Genomic DNA, 19,916 nt, shown 5'->3' with positions numbered 1-19,916 from the left:
ACTGTAAAGTCTTGTGTCTTGTTCCCCCCTACACTAGTGACACCGGAGAGCTTGGGAACCAGGCCGCAGCGTCTAAGACTGGACCATCCACCCAGTTCTCTAAGAACCAGCTCTGCTAGATATATTCTCTCTCTCTCTCGCTCTCTCTTTTATTCTCTCCCTCTCTCTTTTTTAGCAGGCTCACATGTTGTGGCTATTAGAGTCCCTATGTAGGAGTAATTCATTAAGTACGGGCCTAGGGCTAAGAGACTGCTTTTTCACAACAGAACTGGGGGGATATTGTGTGTGTGTGTGTGCGCGTGTGCCTGCGAGAGCAATTGTATACGTATGTGTTAATATGTGTGTGAGTGTGTAAATGTGTGTGTAGCTAACTGAGGTTCATACAGAGCTTTACCAGGGAGAGAAGAGGAGATTTAAGGTCATCAACACATGGATGAGACATTTCCCCCCACTTCAAAATCATTCTATCTGTTGTCAGGCTTTGAGTGAAGAGTCAGCATGCTCTTTGTCATCCCTGAGTTAAGGAGTCAGCATGCTTCAGTTCGGCTGGTGGCTAGCCAAAGTCGGCTAGGCGAACTGAACGGGTGTGCTCGCATACTCCCTTATTAAAAGACCTTCGCTTGTCCAATTTGAGAAGTCAGAGCCAGTATACACTTCTTCAAAATAGTCAGAATTAATCTAAGATAACTGTCATTCATGTTGTATTTTTTTTGCTGAGGAGATCTTAGTGGCACAATTTTACATCTAACAATAAAAAAATGTGCATGAAAACGAGTCGTCACTCATTGAATGGTGACAAAGATTTTATTGAAGAATCCCTACAGTTGACCAATCACGGATGAAGGGGCGTAGACTTTGGCTGCAGAACTTCGGCTGGCCTTGAAAAAAATATGTTGTGCCCAACGGCCCGAAAAAACCCTTGCCGAAGTCCAAAATGTCACAGAATGTCGTCATAATATATACACAAACTCTTCCAAAATGTTTCAGCTGGGAAGCATGCGGATGCGTTTTCAGTGTACTCAGTTTTAGTGTGGACACTCACGGTTCTGGTGGCTCTTGGTGACACTGTCAGAGTCCAAAGCGTGGTAGAACTCATAGACAGAGCGGCCCAGCAGATCTTCAGGACTGTAGCCCATCAGCTCAGTGACTCTGCAACACACAGAAATACAGACACCTGATAACACTGTTCTGTCTCGCTTTTTCCTCCTCTATTTGTCTCTCTCTCTGTCTCTTGCACACATTCACGCACACACAGTGTTGGAGAAACTACTCTAGTTTACCAAGCTACCAAGTACATCACACTGGAAGGAGTTTAGCTACAGTAAAGCTACCCTTAAGAAAAATATAGTTTAACATGAATGAAGTTACTTTGAAAAGTAGTTAACTACATCACAACGATTTAGTGATAAATTATCATATCTTCTATCTGAAATGTCATAGACAAAAAATTGCAAGAACAGATTACTCTGGAGTCAGATGTTAACAGAATGTGTAATTTAATTCTATTAAACACAAGAAGTATGTTTAAAGTGAGAATTAGGTAAATCTGATGCCAAAAAAGAAAGAAAAGGATTGCCTACATATTTTATTTTTGCAAATAAAGTAGTGTGTAGTTACAGTATTTGAATTTAGTTAATCCAATGGGGAGGACGGACTCGTGGTAAGGATGTTCCATTCCATTCATATTTTAGGAAATGGAGTAAAAGCATTGGAAACTCGGATTCCAAAAGCTCGATTGTGGAGGTTATAGGTCATCGACATGGTGGTTACACCAAACTTCAGTATTTCCCTGTTCTGTAGGAGAACTGTACCTCCTTGTCTAATCTAGTGGTTTTGAGTCACTGCACTCAGGTCACTAATCTACAAGGTCCTGTAGCTCAGTTGGTAGAGCAAGGCGCTTGCAACGTCAGGATAGTGGGTTAGATTCCCACCCATATGTAAAATGTATGCACACATGACTGTAAGTTGCTTTGGATAAAAGCGTGTGCTAAATGGCATATATTACAACGCTTGTGAGGATTATTATTTATTTGTGAACTACTCTGAGTATACAAAACATTAGGAACACCTGCTCTTTCCATCACCAGGTGAATCCAGGTGAAAGCTATGAACCCATATTCATGTCACTTGTTAAATCAGTGTAGAAGAAGGGGAGGAGACAGGTTAAAGAAGGGTTTTTAAGCCTTGAGACATTTAGAGGGTGAATACAAAATACTTGAGTGCCTTTGAATGAGGTATGATAGTAGGTGCCAGGCACACCGGTTTGAACATGTCAAGATCTGTAATGCGGCTGGGTTTTTCACGCTCAACAGTTTCCTGTGTGTATCAAGAATGGTCCAACACTCAAAGGACATCCAGCCAACTTGACACAACTGTGGGAAGCATTGGAGTCAACCTGGGCCAGAATCCCTGTGGAATGCTTTCCACACCTTGTAGAGTCCATGCCCTGATGAATCAAGGCTGTTCTGATGGCAAAAGGAGGTGCAACTCAATATTAGGAAGGTGTTCCTAATGTTTTGTACACTCAGTGTGTTAGACAAAGGCCCTCTCTTAGTGGTCCTGGGCTCTTGTCCTGTTGTTATGTAACCCCTGACAGCTGCACCCGGAGGGTTTGTGATGGAGGGAGGAGGTGGGGGGATCTTTGAAGGCCTCTCTATTCTAAACCCATTTCACTAATCACTTCCTGTGGATGAGTTGCAACCAGAGGGGCGTCAGTCAGCTAGCAATCCAGCCAACCAACCAGTCAGCCAGACAGCCAGTCCGCCAGCCAGCTAGCCAACCACGAGCACAGATAAGTCCTCCCTCACTGCATCATACCCACACATAGGTTGTGTTGTTTATGCGATTGAGTGATTTGTGTTTTTACCTCTGAGGGATGTGGGTTTCGGTGTTAAGTACAATAGAGAGCTCTAAACTCTCCCAATGATGCCTGCATAATCTTCAACAAGATGAAGGGGGTTTGGTTTGTGTTTTTACAGGTCAGCCGGTAGACCTCCACTTATTATAAAATCAGAGAAATGTCTTAAAAAGGTAAAACAATGATGCAGACCCTGGATTAATACGTAGTTTCCATGTTGAAATAGCCACAATAATGATGATTGGAAGCTTATGTGCCAAGTCGCCTCAATCATGAAACTTTTCTCTTAGCCTTGCAGGTGCAAAGGGTCAAAATATTCTGACCCAAGCAAGAAGGAACGTTTTGAATGTTGAAGTTTAAATCAACATTACATAAACATTTCTGAGTTCTTTCTCTTATTTTCAGCCTTTCTCCTGTCCTAGGGGGGCGTCCTAAAGCAACCCGTGGCGTGCCAGGTGGGAGCACTGACCAGGACCACTAATGAGCATAATGACGTGCGCCAGGCATCATGGGCCCTCACCTCATTTGCGTAATTGGAGACGATTTGTGCAACGATTAAATTTAACAAAATGCTCCAAAAGTAAAACGGGCCTCTTGTTCGCAGGAAGGTACCCGCTGTTCTCAAAAGGAACCTTTTGTCTTTGCATGAGCGCTTGATCAGATTACAGAAAAACCCGACCGGTGTGGTTTCAAGCAGCGAGGAGGATGGAATGTTTTTCTCTGCCGGTGAGACCAGTTTTGGCTGAAAGATGGCTGCTGTGTCTGTGATGCAGTTGGCCCAGAGGGAACAGCAGACACTCCTAACAGGGACATCAATCATAACGGAAACATGGCAGTAGGACCTGGACTTGTCACTAGTGTCAGAGTTGTCACGGTGACATGGTGCCATGGTTGGCGTGGTGATAGGCGCACAGCGCTCTCTTTGTGTGAAACGCCCTGAGAACATGCTGTGGGTAACTTCTGCCGCTCATTGAAGATGCCGTGCGAGAGGCGTATTTACATGTCGTTCTTCATGTTTTTTCCTATCTGGTCCTGCCAAATCAAACTTCTTCAGTCAGTATATCATTACCCCCAGCCTGTTTGCATGCTTGTGTGTGTTTGTGTATTTTTTGCATAATTTGTCGTTCAGTGACAGCACCTGATTTGGAGTTTTACCAGAGTTTTACCAGTCACTGCAGCTGCTGCTTCTCTTGCCCAGGACCTACACTTTAAATGCGTGTGTATGTGTGAGTTGTACTCTATGTATGAGAATGAAATGGGTACATCATTTATGTATGAGTATGTATTTTAGTCTGTGACTATGCATATATAGAGAGTGAGTGTATGCCTGTGTGTGAGTATGTGATATGGTGTGTGTGTGTGTTCCCTGTTGCTATAGTACTGTAAGTTAACTTTGTGTCCCTGCTGGGAGTGTGTGTCAGTGTGTGTGTGTGTATCTGACAGTGTGTGAGTGTGTGTGAGCGTGTATGTATCTGACAGTGTGTGAGTGTGAGTGAGCGTGTGTGTATCTGACAGTGTGTGAGTGTGAGTGAGCGTGTGTGTATCTGACAGTGTGTGAGTGTGTGTGAGCGTGTGTGTATCTGACAGTGTGTGAGTGTGAGTGAGCGTGTGTGTATCTGACAGTGTGTGAGTGAGCGTGTGTGTATCTGACAGTGTGTGAGTGTGTGTGAGCGTGTGTGTATCTGACAGTGTGTGAGTGTGTGTGAGCGTGTGTGTATCTGACAGTGTGTGAGTGTGTGTGAGCGTGTGTGTATCTGACAGTGTGTGAGTGTGAGTGAGCGTGTGTGTATCTGACAGTGTGTGAGTGTGTGTGAGCGTGTGTGTATCTGACAGTGTGCGTTACCTGTCGTCGCAGTAGGTGAACTTCATGTCCATGCTGTGGCGGCTCAGGAAGGTCTTGCTGTCCAGGGGCGTGTCGATGTTGGAGGGGTGGGGGATGGGCTCACACATCATCACCAGGCAGGTGAGAGGAGGCTCCTTGAACCCACACAGCCCATGAGGGGCGCAACTGTTGTACACCTTCAGGTGGCCAGTGCAGTGCAGAACCTAGGAAAGCAGAGGAGACACACATACTGTATATCAATAATATTCTATATAAAAACGATTAGATGCAACGTCTGATGACACGCCTCAGGATATCATCTCATTGATTCAGTGCGGTCCTATTCTAAATAAACAACACAAAAAATGATTGACTATAAAAAAATAAACAACATGTGTTGTTCATGAGTAGTGATCGCAGTGATCTTGTATCTTCTGTTAGTTCCATGCACTCACTTTCCAGCTGGCTGATTTCAGGTTGACAGTGCGTCCACGGTTTGTCACTGTGCACTTCATCCTCATGAAGAAGTCTCTCTCAGTGCTCAAGGCTTTCCCCTTCTTCCCAGTGCCTGTGAAGAGACATACAAAGATAATTATTGCGGGTTAGCGTTCAAGAATGTGACATTTTCACCTGAATTTTCCAGTCACATGCTTGTGAGATTAAAGTTTGTGTGAGGTCAAGGTTTCGGTTTCTTTACACTCCTCTCTTTACCACCAATGTGAACACAAGCACTGTCCTGTGTTTCTGGAGTAATACCTTGCATACCTGGATCAGCAACTCAGTCCAAAACGGCTGATCATGAAAGCTGTTAGTGGTGACAGCATCACTACATAGTAGCACATTCACCACAGAGTGGCTGCAGCCGAGCTGTTAAACCACAAGGCCAGAGTTCAGCCCTGGGTGGCGTTCTTCAGACACTGGCTGCTAGCCGTGGTGCAAGGCAGAGACTTGTGGGTACAGCTGATAATGACTGTTAAAGGGGGGCACCATGAGGGGTGGCGCTAGGGAAACGCCTGGCATGGATTGCAGTGTGTGTGGACACAACAGCAGCGCACGCTCGTCCACCAACCTTTCCACCCTCCTCTGGCCCCTCCTCTATCAACAGTCCCAGGAAGGGGCCCTAGGAGTCGGCCTACTAGGTCCCTGGTCTGATCACCATGGTGTGGCCCACCCCGGAGCGAGAGAAATGGATTCAATAACAAAAACAACAGAACAGCAGAACACGGGGAGATTAGAGGGGAACTGGGGAGAGACGCAGGGAAAGAGCCAGTGTGTCCATAATATTATTTCTACCATCATTACAGTATTTTCTCTTGGCATGGCAAGACATGGCCGAGATAGCTGTTATTTTAGTGTTATTAAGTAATTATATACAAATTTATTGTCCAACAGCAAGTGTTCATATGGTAGTGGAGTAGTGTTTATAGCCTGGAACATGAAGTTATGTTAACTATTCATTGTGTGTGTGCAATTTTACAACTTCTGATTAACACAATAGGCTAAGGCTGCTATAGAGAACACAGTGTGTGTGTGCGTCCGCCCAGAGACAGTATGGCATTCCATCCTGCCTATCTCAGAGAGCCACTGTGATCCGCTCCTCTCTCCTCTCTTCCTCTCCTCTCGTATCAGTCCAAGTCCCTTGTCCCAGCACACATTCACCATGCACACTTTTCTATCGCTCTGTTGGCGAGCTATAGATTCCACTCTACACGGTCGCTGCATGTTTTGGTATGTGCACGTGTTAATTAAACGACAGTTACGACACACTCTTTCACATGAACAGAGAGAACACGTACCATTTTTCAGACTCAGGTTCTCGCGAATCTCATCGTGGTCGCAGGGGTGGGTGAAGTCAAAGATGCTTTGTCCAGTCAACTCTACCTGTAGACACACACATACGGTGTCACGTCAGCAAGGACACAGACAGTGACAATCATTTGTTACATTGCCAAAGAGACTAGTAACACCTACATTCAGCATTCAATCACAGTAAAGAGGTTATGAAGACTCTGGCTCTCTGAGAGCATTGGTTATAAGAGACATCAGCTGTAAGAAATATAGGAGGTAAAACTGATAGTGTAAAAAGTGGTAGAGGGCCTTCTGTCCTACATAGCTAGGTAGTGCCAAACAGGCCTCTGACAGGGCTGACATTTCACACGGCTATGAGAGACATCACCAGCTACAGCCCATCTCTGTGTGTATGCCTTCCTGTCTGTCTGTCTGTCTGTCTGCTTGTCTGTCTGTCTGTCTGTCTGTTTTTCTGCCTTCCTGTCTGTCTTTTTGCCTTCCTGTCTGTCTTTCTGCTTGTCTGTCTGTCTCCAGGGAGAGAGTACTGGATGCATTGTACATAACAAACAACCTGATTATGTATGATGTTTCAATCATGTAATGTTTCTGCTCACCTGTCTGTCTCTTTGCCTTCCTGTCTGTCTTTCTGCCTTCCTGTCTGTCTTTCTGCCTGTCTGTCTGTTTGTCTCCAGGGAGAGAGTACTGGATGCATTGTACATAACAAACAACTTGATTATGGATGATGTTTCAATCATGTAATGTTTCTGCTCACCTGTGTTAAGCCCATGAACTTGTTGATGTTTTCTGAGAGGAAGATCATGTCGCCGTCTGATGTAACCACAGTGACAAACCCCTCCAGTGACTTCAAATACATACTGTCCGTCTGTCTGTCCTCCTCAGTCTCTGCACCGTTGGAGCAGCCTTTGGGAAAACACTCACGTCAGATGTGCAACATTATATAACTGTGTGTGTGTTTGTGTGTGTACGTGTGTGTGTTCGGCACAAGTTCGTCTCATTGTGAATGGCGACAGCTAGTCTTACTGAGGTCCGACACATAACAAAAAAATACATACAGACTAAATACTTTACACCGAACAAAAATACAAACGCAACATGTAAAGTGTTGGTCCCATGTTTAATGAGCTGAAAGAACATATCCCAGAAATGTTCCATATGCACTAAAAGCTTATTTCTCTCAAATGTTGTGCACAAATTTGTTTACGTCCTTGTTAGTGAGAATTTCTACTTTGCCAAGATAATCCATCCACCTGACACGTGTGGCATATCATGAAGCTGATTAAACAGCTTGATCATTACACAGGTGCACCTTGCGCTGGGGACAATAAAATGTGCAGTTGTGTCACACAACACAACGCCAAAGATGTCTCAAGTTTTGAGGGAGCGTGCTATTGGCATGCTGACTACAGGAATTGAATGTTAATTTCTCTACCATAAGCCACCGTTTTAGAGAATTTGGCAATACGTCCAATCGGCCTCATAACCGCAGAGCATGTGTATGGCGTCATGTGGGCAAGCGGTTTGCTGATGTCAACGTTGTGAACAGAGTGCCTAATGGTGGGGGTGGGGTTATGGTATGGGCAGGCATAAGCTACAGACAACAAACACAATTGCATTTAAATCGATGGCAATTTAAATGCACAGAAATACCTTGATGAGATTCTGAGTTCCATTGTGATGCCCATTTCTTTTAAGGTATCTGTGACAAACAGATGCTTATCTGTATACCCAGTCATGTGAAATCCATAGATTAGGGCCTAATGAATTTGTTTCAATTGACTGATTTCCTCATATGAACTGTAACTCAGTAAAATCTTTGAAATTGTTGCATGTTGCGTTTATATTTTTGTTCAGTATATATACATTTCTAAACATTGACATGTAGTATGTGTGTGTATGTGTGTGCGTGTGCATTTATCAGTTACACATACTCAGTACATACACACAACAAGTAGGTCACACAGGGGAGAGGCACTGTGCCATGTGGTGTTGCTTTATTTGTTTTTTGAAACCAGGTTTGCTGTTCACTTGCGCTATATGAGATGGAAGGGAATTCCATGCAATCAAGGCTCTGCATAATACTGTATGTTTTCTTCAATTTGTTCTGGACCTGTTTGTGTGTGTGTGTGTGTGTGTGTCAAGCTTGTTTTCCTTCTTGAAGCCCTGGCCCATGTCCAAAACAAACCAGAACAACTTCATCCTGCATCTCTGAACACTCCCAAATCCCCTGACCTTCCCTTGGTCGCTTCCCTCACACACACACACACACACACACACACACACACACACACACACACACACACACACACACACACACACACACACACACACACACACACACACACACACACACACACACACACACACACACACACACACACACACACACACACACACACACACACACACACTTGAGAAAGGCTGTTGCTTTAACAGTGTCCATCTTAAGGCACACACTAATGAGTTAGCCTTAACCTTGAGACAAACATTCCCAGCACACTGAAAGTCACTGTGTAACGTACAATACATACTGCACAGTATTTGTATGTTTTTTTTTTTTTTAAGTTGACTGAGAACACATTCTCATTTACAGCAACGACCTGGGGAATAGTTACAAGGGAGAGGAGGGGGGTTGAATAAGCCAATTGGAAGCTCAGTATCCAAGATGTTGTAGCTAAATCTAATGAAACCTACACAACCCCAAAAAAATCTCTGCAGTCTGCACCACGTTACTTGAAGCCAAGTGAGAAAATGTAGATAAAGTTTATCTGGCATGGGCTCAAAAGGGAGGCAGCAGAGCGACTACAGAGTCCCAGTGAACAAAACGTGGCTCCATGCTGGGGGTCGGAAGCCTGTGATTCCTCCAGTGTGCTTCCCTTAGATAAGAGCTGTTCTCAAGGCCTACGGGGGGCCGAGAAGGCCTGGGCCTGGATTTGGGATTTTGGCCCAGCCCAGAGAATGTAGCCCCAGGGGAGCAACGACTTTCTCATGGGTCTTCGGCTGATGGGAGACTCAACTCTACAGGACCACCTTTTAGCCTGAACACTTGATTTTTGCATCTGTAGTTTCCTTCTCTACAATTTTGAGTAGAATGTTTGGGATTGTAATAACTCCCATTTGAGCTGAGTCATGGTTAAATGAGGTAATAGGTACAGTATGTTAACATCAAACTACTACAGGACTACAAAAGCTTCAACAAAAGCATAGATTATAAAACAGGTCACAGGATGCCATGGCTTGCATCATTTCCTGTAGTGTCTGTACTGTATCCTACTGATCTGAACTCAGAGGACTTTACTGTTGAACGTTACATTTTACCCCATCTCAGCAACACTACAGCTCAGTGCAAATGCAACAAATTCAACATAGTTTGAAACACGGCCTGATGCTGTTCTCAGATGGAAATCAACATAGTTTAAAACACGGCCTGATGCTGTTCTCAGATAAACATAGTTTAAAACGCGGCCTGATGCTGTTCTCAGATAAACATAGTTTAAAACACGGCCTGATGCTGTTCTCAGATAAACATAGTTTAAAACGCGGCCTGATGCTGTTCTCAGATAAACATAGTTTAAAACACGGCCTGATGCTGTTCTCAGATAAACATAGCTTAAAACACGGCCTGATGCTGTTCTCAGATGGAAATCAACATAATTTAAAACACGGCCTGATGCTGTTCTCAGATGGAAATCAACATAGTTTAAAACACGGCCTGATGCTGTTCTCAGATGGAAATCAACATAGTTTAAAACACGGCCTGATGCTGTTCTCAGATAAACATAGTTTAAAACACGGCCTGATGCTGTTCTCAGATGGAAATCAACATAGTTTAAAACACGGCCTGATGCTGTTCTCAGATAAACATAGTTTAAAACACGGCCTGATGCTGTTCTCAGATGGAAATCAACATAGTTTAAAACACGGCCTGATGCTGTTCTCAGATGGAAATCAACATAGTTTAAAACACGGCCTGATGCTGTTCTCAGATAAACATAGTTTAAAACACGGCCTGATGCTGTTCTCAGATGGAAATCAACATAGTTTAAAACACGGCCTGATGCTGTTCTCAGATAAACATAGTTTAAAACACGGCCTGATGCTGTTCTCAGATGGAAATCAACATAGTTTAAAACACGGCCTGATGCTGTTCTCAGATAAACATAGTTTAAAACTAGGCCTGATGCTGTTCTCAGATAAACATATTTTAAAACACGGCCTGATGCTGTTCTCAGATAAACATAGTTTAAAACACGGCCTGATGCTGTTATCAGATAAACATAGTTTAAAACTCGGCCTGATGCTGTTCTCAGATAAACATAGTTTAAAACACGGCCTGATGCTGTTCTCAGATGGAAATCAACATAGTTTAAAACACGGCCTGATGCTGTTCTCAGATAAACATAGTTTAAAACACGGCATGATGCTGTTCTCAGATGGAAATCAACATAGTTTAAAACACGGCCTGATGCTGTTCTCAGATAAACATAGCTTAAAACACGGCCTGATGCTGTTCTCAGATGGAAATCAACATAATTTAAAACACGGCCTGATGCTGTTCTCAGATGGAAATCAACATAGTTTAAAACACGGCCTGATGCTGTTCTCAGATGGAAATCAACATAGTTTAAAACACGGCCTGATGCTGTTCTCAGATAAACATAGTTTAAAACACGGCCTGATGCTGTTCTCAGATGGAAATCAACATAGTTTAAAACACGGCCTGATGCTGTTCTCAGATAAACATAGTTTAAAACACGGCCTGATGCTGTTCTCAGATGGAAATCAACATAGTTTAAAACACGGCCTGATGCTGTTCTCAGATGGAAATCAACATAGTTTAAAACACGGCCTGATGCTGTTCTCAGATAAACATAGTTTAAAACACGGCCTGATGCTGTTCTCAGATGGAAATCAACATAGTTTAAAACACGGCCTGATGCTGTTCTCAGATAAACATAGTTTAAAACACGGCCTGATGCTGTTCTCAGATGGAAATCAACATAGTTTAAAACACGGCCTGATGCTGTTCTCAGATAAACATAGTTTAAAACTAAGCCTGATGCTGTTCTCAGATAAACATATTTTAAAACACGGCCTGATGCTGTTCTCAGATAAACATAGTTTAAAACACGGCCTGATGCTGTTCTCAGATAAACATAGTTTAAAACACGGCCTGATGCTGTTCTCAGATAAACAGTTTAAAACACGGCCTGATGCTGTTCTCAGATGGAAATCAACATAGTTTAAAACACGGCCTGATGCTGTTATCAGATAAACATAGTTTAAAACTAGGCCTGATGCTGTTCTCAGATGGAAATCAACATAGTTTAAAACACGGCCTGATGCTGTTCTCAGATGGAAATCAACATAGTTTAAAACATGGCTTGATGCTGTTCTCAGATGGAAATCAACATAGTTTAAAACGCGGCCTGATGCTGTTCTCAGATGGAAATCAACATAGTTTAAAACACGGCCTGATGCTGTTCTCAGATAAACATAGTTTAAAACTAGGCCTGATGCTGTTCTCAGATGGAAATCAACATAGTTTAAAACACGGCCTGATGCTGTTCTCAGATAAACATAGTTTAAAACTCGGCCTGATGCTGTTCTCAGATAAACATAGTTTAAAACACGGCCTGATGCTGTTCTCAGATGGAAATCAACATAGTTTAAAACACGGCCTGATGCTGTTCTCAGATGGAAATCAACATAGTTTAAAACACGGCCTGATGCTGTTCTCAGATGGAAATCAACATAGTTTAAAACACGGCCTGATGCTGTTCTCAGATAAACATAGTTTAAAACACGGCCTGATGCTGTTCTCAGATAAACATAGTTTAAAACACGGCCTGATGCTGTTCTCAGATGGAAATCAACATAGTTTAAAACACGGCCTGATGCTGTTCTCAGATGGAAATCAACATAGTTTAAAACACGGCCTGATGCTGTTCTCAGATAAACATAGTTTAAAACACGGCCTGATGCTGTTCTCAGATAAACATAGTTTAAAACACGGCCTGATGCTGTTCTCAGATGGAAATCAACATAGTTTAAAACACGGCCTGATCCTGTTCTCAGATGGAAATCAACATAGTTTAAAACTAGGCCTGATGCTGTTCTCAGATGGAAATCAACATAGTTTAAAACATGGCCTGATGCTGTTCTCAGATGGAAATCAACATAGTTTAAAACGCGGCCTGATGCTGTTCTCAGATGGAAATCAACATAGTTTAAAACACGGCATGATGCTGTTCTCAGATAAACATAGTTTAAAACACGGCCTGATGCTGTTCTCAGATGGAAATCAACATAGTTTAAAACTAGGCCTGATGCTGTTCTCAGATAAACATAGTTTAAAACTAGGCCTGATGCTGTTCTCAGATGGAAATCAACATAGTTTAAAACACGGCCAGATGCTGTTCTCAGATAAACATAGTTTAAAACACGGCCTGATGCTGTTCTCAGATAAACGTAGTTTAAAACACGGCCTGATGCTGTTCTCAGATGGAAATCAACATAGTTTAAAACACGGCCTGATGCTGTTCTCAGATGGAAATCAACATAGTTTAAAACACGGCCTGATGCTGTTCTCAGATAAACATAGTTTAAAACACGGCCTGATGCTGTTCTCAGATGGAAATCAACATAGTTTAAAACTAGGCCTGATGCTGTTCTCAGATGGAAATCAACATAGTTTAAAACACGGCCTGATGCTGTTCTCAGATAAACATAGTTTAAAACACGGCCTGATGCTGTTCTCAGATGGAAATCAACATAGTTTAAAACACGGCCTGATGCTGTTCTCAGATAAACATAGTTTAAAACACGGCCTGATGCTGTTCTCAGATGGAAATCAACATAGTTTAAAACTAGGCCTGATGCTGTTCTCAGATGGAAATCAACATAGTTTAAAACACGGCCTGATGCTGTTCTCAGATAAACATAGTTTAAAACACGGCCTGATGCTGTTCTCAGATGGAAATCAACATAGTTTAAAACACGGCCTGATGCTGTTCTCAGATAAACATAGTTTAAAACACGGCCTGATGCTGTTCTCAGATGGAAATCAACATAGTTTAAAACACGGCCTGATGCTGTTCTCAGATGGAAATCAACATAGTTTAAAACACGGCCTGATGCTGTTCTCAGATAAACATCGTTTAAAACACGGCCTGATGCTGTTCTCAGATGGAAATCAACATAGTTTAAAACACGGCCTGATGCTGTTCTCAGATGGAAATCAACATAGTTTAAAACACGGCCTGATGCTGTTCTCAGATAAACATAGTTTAAAACACGGCCTGATGCTGTTCTCAGATGGAAATCAACATAGTTTAAAACACGGCCTGATGCTGTTCTCAGATAAACATAGTTTAAAACACGGCCTGATGCTGTTCTCAGATAAACATAGTTTAAAACACGGCCTGATGCTGTTCTCAGATAAACATAGTTTAAAACTAGGCCTGATGCTGTTCTCAGATAAACATATTTTAAAACACGGCCTGATGCTGTTCTCAGATAAACATAGTTTAAAACACGGCCTGATGCTGTTCTCAGATAAACATAGTTTAAAACTAGGCCTGATGCTGTTCTCAGATAAACATATTTTAAAACACGGCCTGATGCTGTTCTCAGATAAACATAGTTTAAAACACGGCCTGATGCTGTTATCAGATAAACATAGTTTAAAACTAGGCCTGATGCTGTTCTCAGATGGAAATCAACATAGTTTAAAACACGGCCTGATGCTGTTCTCAGATGGAAATCAACATAGTTTAAAACATGGCCTGATGCTGTTCTCAGATGGAAATCAACATAGTTTAAAACGCGGCCTGATGCTGTTCTCAGATGGAAATCAACATAGTTTAAAACACGGCCTGATGCTGTTCTCAGATAAACATAGTTTAAAACTAGGCCTGATGCTGTTCTCAGATGGAAATCAACATAGTTTAAAACACGGCCTGATGCTGTTCTCAGATAAACATAGTTTAAAACTCGGCCAGATGCTGTTCTCAGATAAACATAGTTTAAAACACGGCCTGATGCTGTTCTCAGATGGAAATCAACATAGTTTAAAACACGGCCTGATGCTGTTCTCAGATGGAAATCAACATAGTTTAAAACGCGGCCTGATGCTGTTCTCAGATAAACATAGTTTAAAACACGGCCTGATGCTGTTCTCAGATAAACATAGTTTAAAACTAGGCCTGATGCTGTTCTCAGATGGAAATCAACATAGTTTAGAACACGGCCTGATGCTGTTCTCAGATGGAAATCAACATAGTTTAAAACACGGCCTGATGCTGTTCTCAGACAAACATAGTTTAAAACACGGCCTGATGCTGTTCTCAGATAAACATAGTTTAAAACACGGCCTGATGCTGTTCTCAGATGAAAATCAACATAGTTTAAAACACGGCCTGATGCTGTTCTCAGATGGAAATCAACATAGTTTAAAACTAGGCCTGATGCTGTTCTCAGATGGAAATCAACATAGTTTAAAACACGGCCTGATGCTGTTCTCAGACGGAAATCAACATAGTTTAAAACACGGCCTGATGCTGTTCTCAGATAAACATAGTTTAAAACACGGCCTGATGCTGTTCTCAGATGGAAATCAACATAGTTTAAAACACGGCCTGATGCTGTTCTCAGATGGAAATCAACATAGTTTAAAACACGGCCGGATGCTGTTCTCAGATGGAAATCAACATAGTTTAAAACACGGCCTGATGCTGTTCTCAGATAAACATAGTTTAAAACACGGCCTGATGCTGTTCTCAGATGGAAATCTACATAGTTTAAAACACGGCCTGATGCTGTTCTCAGATAAACATAGTTTAAAACACGGCCTGATGCTGTTCTCAGATCGAAATCAACATAGTTTAAAACACGGCCTGATGCTGTTCTCAGATGGAAATCAACATAGTTTAAAACACGGCCTGATGCTGTTCTCAGATAAACATAGTTTAAAACTAGGCCTGATGCTGTTCTCAGATGGAAATCAACATAGTTTAAAACACGGCCTGATGCTGTTCTCAGATAAACATAGTTTAAAACACGGCCTGATGCTGTTCTCAGATAAACATAGTTTAAAACACGGCCTGATGCTGTTCTCAGATAAACATAGTTTAAAACTAGGCCTGATGCTGTTCTCAGATAAACATATTTTAAAACACGGCCTGATGCTGTTCTCAGATAAACATAGTTTAAAACACGGCCTGATGCTGTTCTCAGATAAACATAGTTTAAAACTAGGCCTGATGCTGTTCTCAGATAAACATATTTTAAAACACGGCCTGATGCTGTTCTCAGATAAACATAGTTTAAAACACGGCCTGATGCTGTTATCAGATAAACATAGTTTAAAACTAGGCCTGATGCTGTTCTCAGATGGAAATCAACATAGTTTAAAACACGGCCTGATGCTGTTCTCAGATGGAAATCAACATAGTTTAAAACATGGCCTGATGCTGTTCTCAGATGGAAATCAACATAGTTTAAAACGCGGCCTGATGCTGTTCTCAGATGGAAATCAACATAGTTTAAAACACGGCCTGATGCTGTTCTCAGATAAACATAGTTTAAAACTAGGCCTGATGCTGTTCTCAGATGGAAATCAACATAGTTTAAAACACGGCCTGATGCTGTTCTCAGATAAACATAGTTTAAAACTCGGCCAGATGCTGTTCTCAGATAAACATAGTTTAAAACACGGCCTGATGCTGTTCTCAGATGGAAATCAACATAGTTTAAAACACGGCCTGATGCTGTTCTCAGATGGAAATCAACATAGTTTAAAACGCGGCCTGATGCTGTTCTCAGATAAACATAGTTTAAAACACGGCCTGATGCTGTTCTCAGATAAACATAGTTTAAAACTAGGCCTGATGCTGTTCTCAGATGGAAATCAACATAGTTTAGAACACGGCCTGATGCTGTTCTCAGATGGAAATCAACATAGTTTAAAACACGGCCTGATGCTGTTCTCAGACAAACATAGTTTAAAACACGGCCTGATGCTGTTCTCAGATAAACATAGTTTAAAACACGGCCTGATGCTGTTCTCAGATGAAAATCAACATAGTTTAAAACACGGCCTGATGCTGTTCTCAGATGGAAATCAACATAGTTTAAAACTAGGCCTGATGCTGTTCTCAGATGGAAATCAACATAGTTTAAAACACGGCCTGATGCTGTTCTCAGACGGAAATCAACATAGTTTAAAACACGGCCTGATGCTGTTCTCAGATAAACATAGTTTAAAACACGGCCTGATGCTGTTCTCAGATGGAAATCAACATAGTTTAAAACACGGCCTGATGCTGTTCTCAGATGGAAATCAACATAGTTTAAAACACGGCCGGATGCTGTTCTCAGATGGAAATCAACATAGTTTAAAACACGGCCTGATGCTGTTCTCAGATAAACATAGTTTAAAACACGGCCTGATGCTGTTCTCAGATGGAAATCTACATAGTTTAAAACACGGCCTGATGCTGTTCTCAGATAAACATAGTTTAAAACACGGCCTGATGCTGTTCTCAGATCGAAATCAACATAGTTTAAAACACGGCCTGATGCTGTTCTCAGATGGAAATCAACATAGTTTAAAACGCGGCCTGATGCTGTTCTCAGATAAACATAGTTTAAAACGCGGCCTGATGCTGTTCTCAGATAAACATAGTTTAAAACTCGGCCTGATGCTGTTCTCAGATGGAAATCAACATAGTTTAAAACGCGGCCTGATGCTGTTCTCAGATAAACATAGTTTAAAACGCGGCCTGATGCTGTTCTCAGATAAACATAGTTTAAAACACGGCCTGATGCTGTTCTCAGATGGAAATCAACATAGTTTAAAACACGGCCTGATGCTGTTCTCAGATGGAAATCAACATAGTTTAAAACGCGGCCTGATGCTGTTCTCAGATAAACATAGTTTAAAACGCGGCCTGATGCTGTTCTCAGATAAACATAGTTTAAAACACGGCCTGATGCTGTTCTCAGATGGAAATCAACATAGTTTAAAACTAGGCCTGATGCTGTTCTCAGATAAACATAGTTTAAAACGCGGCCTGATGCTGTTCTCAGATAAACATAGTTTAAAACACGGCCTGATGCTGTTCTCAGATAAACATAGTTTAAAACACGGCCTGATGCTGTTCTCAGATAAACATAGTCTAAAACACGGCCTGATGCTGTTCTCAGATAAACATAGTTTAAAACACGGCCTGATGCTGTTCTCAGATAAACATAGTTTAAAACACGGCCTGATGCTGTTCTCAGATAAACATAGTTTAAAACACGGCCTGATGCTGTTCTCAGATAAACAGTTTAAAACACGGCCTGATGCTGTTCTCAGATGGAAATCAACATAGTTTAAAACACGGCCTGATGCTGTTCTCAGATAAACATAGTTTAAAACTCGGCCTGATGCTGTTCTCAGATAAACATAGTTTAAAACACGGCCTGATGCTGTTCTCAGATAAACATAGTTTAAAACACGGCCTGATGCTGTTCTCAGATGGAAATCAACATAGTTTAAAACACGGCCTGATGCTGTTCTCAGATGGAAATCAACATAGTTTAAAACACGGCCTGATGCTGTTCTCGGATAAACATAGTTTAAAACACGGCCTGATGCTGTTCTCAGATAAACATAGTTTAAAACACGGCCTGATGCTGTTCTCAGATAAACATAGTTTAAAACACGGCCTGATGCTGTTCTCAGATGGAAATCAACATAGTTTAAAACACGGCCTGATGCTGTTCTCAGATAAACATAGTTTAAAACACGGCCTGATGCTGTTCTCAGATAAACATAGTTTAAAACACGGCCTGATGCTGTTCTCAGATAAACATAGTTTAAAACACGGCCTGATGCTGTTCTCAGATAAACATAGTTTAAAACGTGGCCTGATGCTGTTCTCAGATGGAAATCAACATAGTTTAAAACGCGGCCTGATGCTGTTCTCAGATAAACATAGTTTAAAACGCGGCCTGATGCTGTTCTCAGATAAACATAGTTTAAAACACGGCCTGATGCTGTTCTCAGATAAACATAGTTTAAAACACGGCCTGATGCTGTTCTCAGATAAACATAGTTTAAAACACGGCCTGATGCTGTTCTCAGATAAACATAGTTTAAAACACGGCCTGATGCTGTTCTCAGATGGAAATCAACATAGTTTAAAACACGGCCTGATGCTGTTCTCAGATGGAAATCAACATAGTTTAAAATGCGGCCTGATGCTGTTCTCAGATAAACATAGTTTAAAACACGGCCTGATGCTGTTCTCAGATGGAAATCAACATAGTTTAAAACACGGCCTGATGCTGTTCTCAGATAAACATAGTTTAAAACACGGCCTGATGCTGTTCTCAGATAAACATAGTTTAAAACACGGCCTGATGCTGTTCTCAGATAAACATAGTTTAAAACACGGCCTGATGCTGTTCTCAGATGGAAATCAACATAGTTTAAAACACGGCCTGATGCTGTTCTCAGATGGAAATCAACATAGTTTAAAACATGGCCTGATGCTGTTCTCAGATGGAAATCAACATAGTTTAAAACGCGGCCTGATGCTGTTCTCAGATGGAAATCAACATAGTTTAAAACACGGCCTGATGCTGTTCTCAGATAAACATAGTTTAAAACTAGGCCTGATGCTGTTCTCAGATGGAAATCAACATAGTTTAAAACACGGCCTGATGCTGTTCTCAGATAAACATAGTTTAAAACTCGGCCTGATGCTGTTCTCAGATAAACATAGTTTAAAACACGGCCTGATGCTGTTCTCAGATGGAAATCAACATAGTTTAAAACACGGCCTGATGCTGTTCTCAGATGGAAATCAACATAGTTTAAAACGCGGCCTGATGCTGTTCTCAGATAAACATAGTTTAAAACACGGCCTGATGCTGTTCTCAGATAAACATAGTTTAAAACTAGGCCTGATGCTGTTCTCAGATAAACATAGTTTAAAACTAGGCCTGATGCTGTTCTCAGATGGAAATCAACATAGTTTAAAACACGGCCTGATGCTGTTCTCAGATGGAAATCAACATAGTTTAAAACACGGCCTGATGCTGTTCTCAGACAAACATAGTTTAAAACACGGCCTGATGCTGTTCTCAGATAAACATAGTTTAAAACACGGCCTGATGCTGTTCTCAGATGAAAATCAGCATAGTTTAAAACACGGCCTGATGCTGTTCTCAGATAAACATAGTTTAAAACACGGCCTGATGCTGTTCTCAGATGGAAATCAACATAGTTTAAAACTAGGCCTGATGCTGTTCTCAGATGGAAATCAACATAGTTTAAAACACGGCCTGATGCTGTTCTCAGACGTAAATCAACATAGTTTAAAACACGGCCTGATGCTGTTCTCAGATAAACATAGTTTAAAACACGGCCTGATGCTG

General features: G+C 41.8%; 1 protein-coding gene across 2 annotated transcripts in view; it reads right to left on the bottom strand.

Moving 5' to 3' along the window:
* Positions 1–19,916, bottom strand: part of LOC110499310 (endothelial PAS domain-containing protein 1) — a 70,217-nt gene that overhangs the window by 8,254 nt on the left and 42,047 nt on the right. For both annotated transcript variants that reach the window (XM_036956132.1, XM_036956131.1), the window contains exons 3-7: positions 7,240–7,388; positions 6,476–6,560; positions 5,135–5,247; positions 4,701–4,903; positions 1,043–1,149 (exon numbers count right to left, since the gene is read on the bottom strand). In XM_036956132.1, the coding sequence (XP_036812027.1) occupies positions 1,043–1,149; positions 4,701–4,903; positions 5,135–5,247; positions 6,476–6,560; positions 7,240–7,388 (657 nt within the window). The remainder of the gene's footprint in view (positions 1–1,042; positions 1,150–4,700; positions 4,904–5,134; positions 5,248–6,475; positions 6,561–7,239; positions 7,389–19,916) is intronic.

The sequence above is a fragment of the Oncorhynchus mykiss genome, chromosome 20 (assembly GCF_013265735.2).
Source record: "Oncorhynchus mykiss isolate Arlee chromosome 20, USDA_OmykA_1.1, whole genome shotgun sequence".
Classification (NCBI taxonomy): domain Eukaryota; kingdom Metazoa; phylum Chordata; class Actinopteri; order Salmoniformes; family Salmonidae; genus Oncorhynchus; species Oncorhynchus mykiss.
This window is presented reverse-complemented; position numbering and strand designations above follow the sequence as displayed.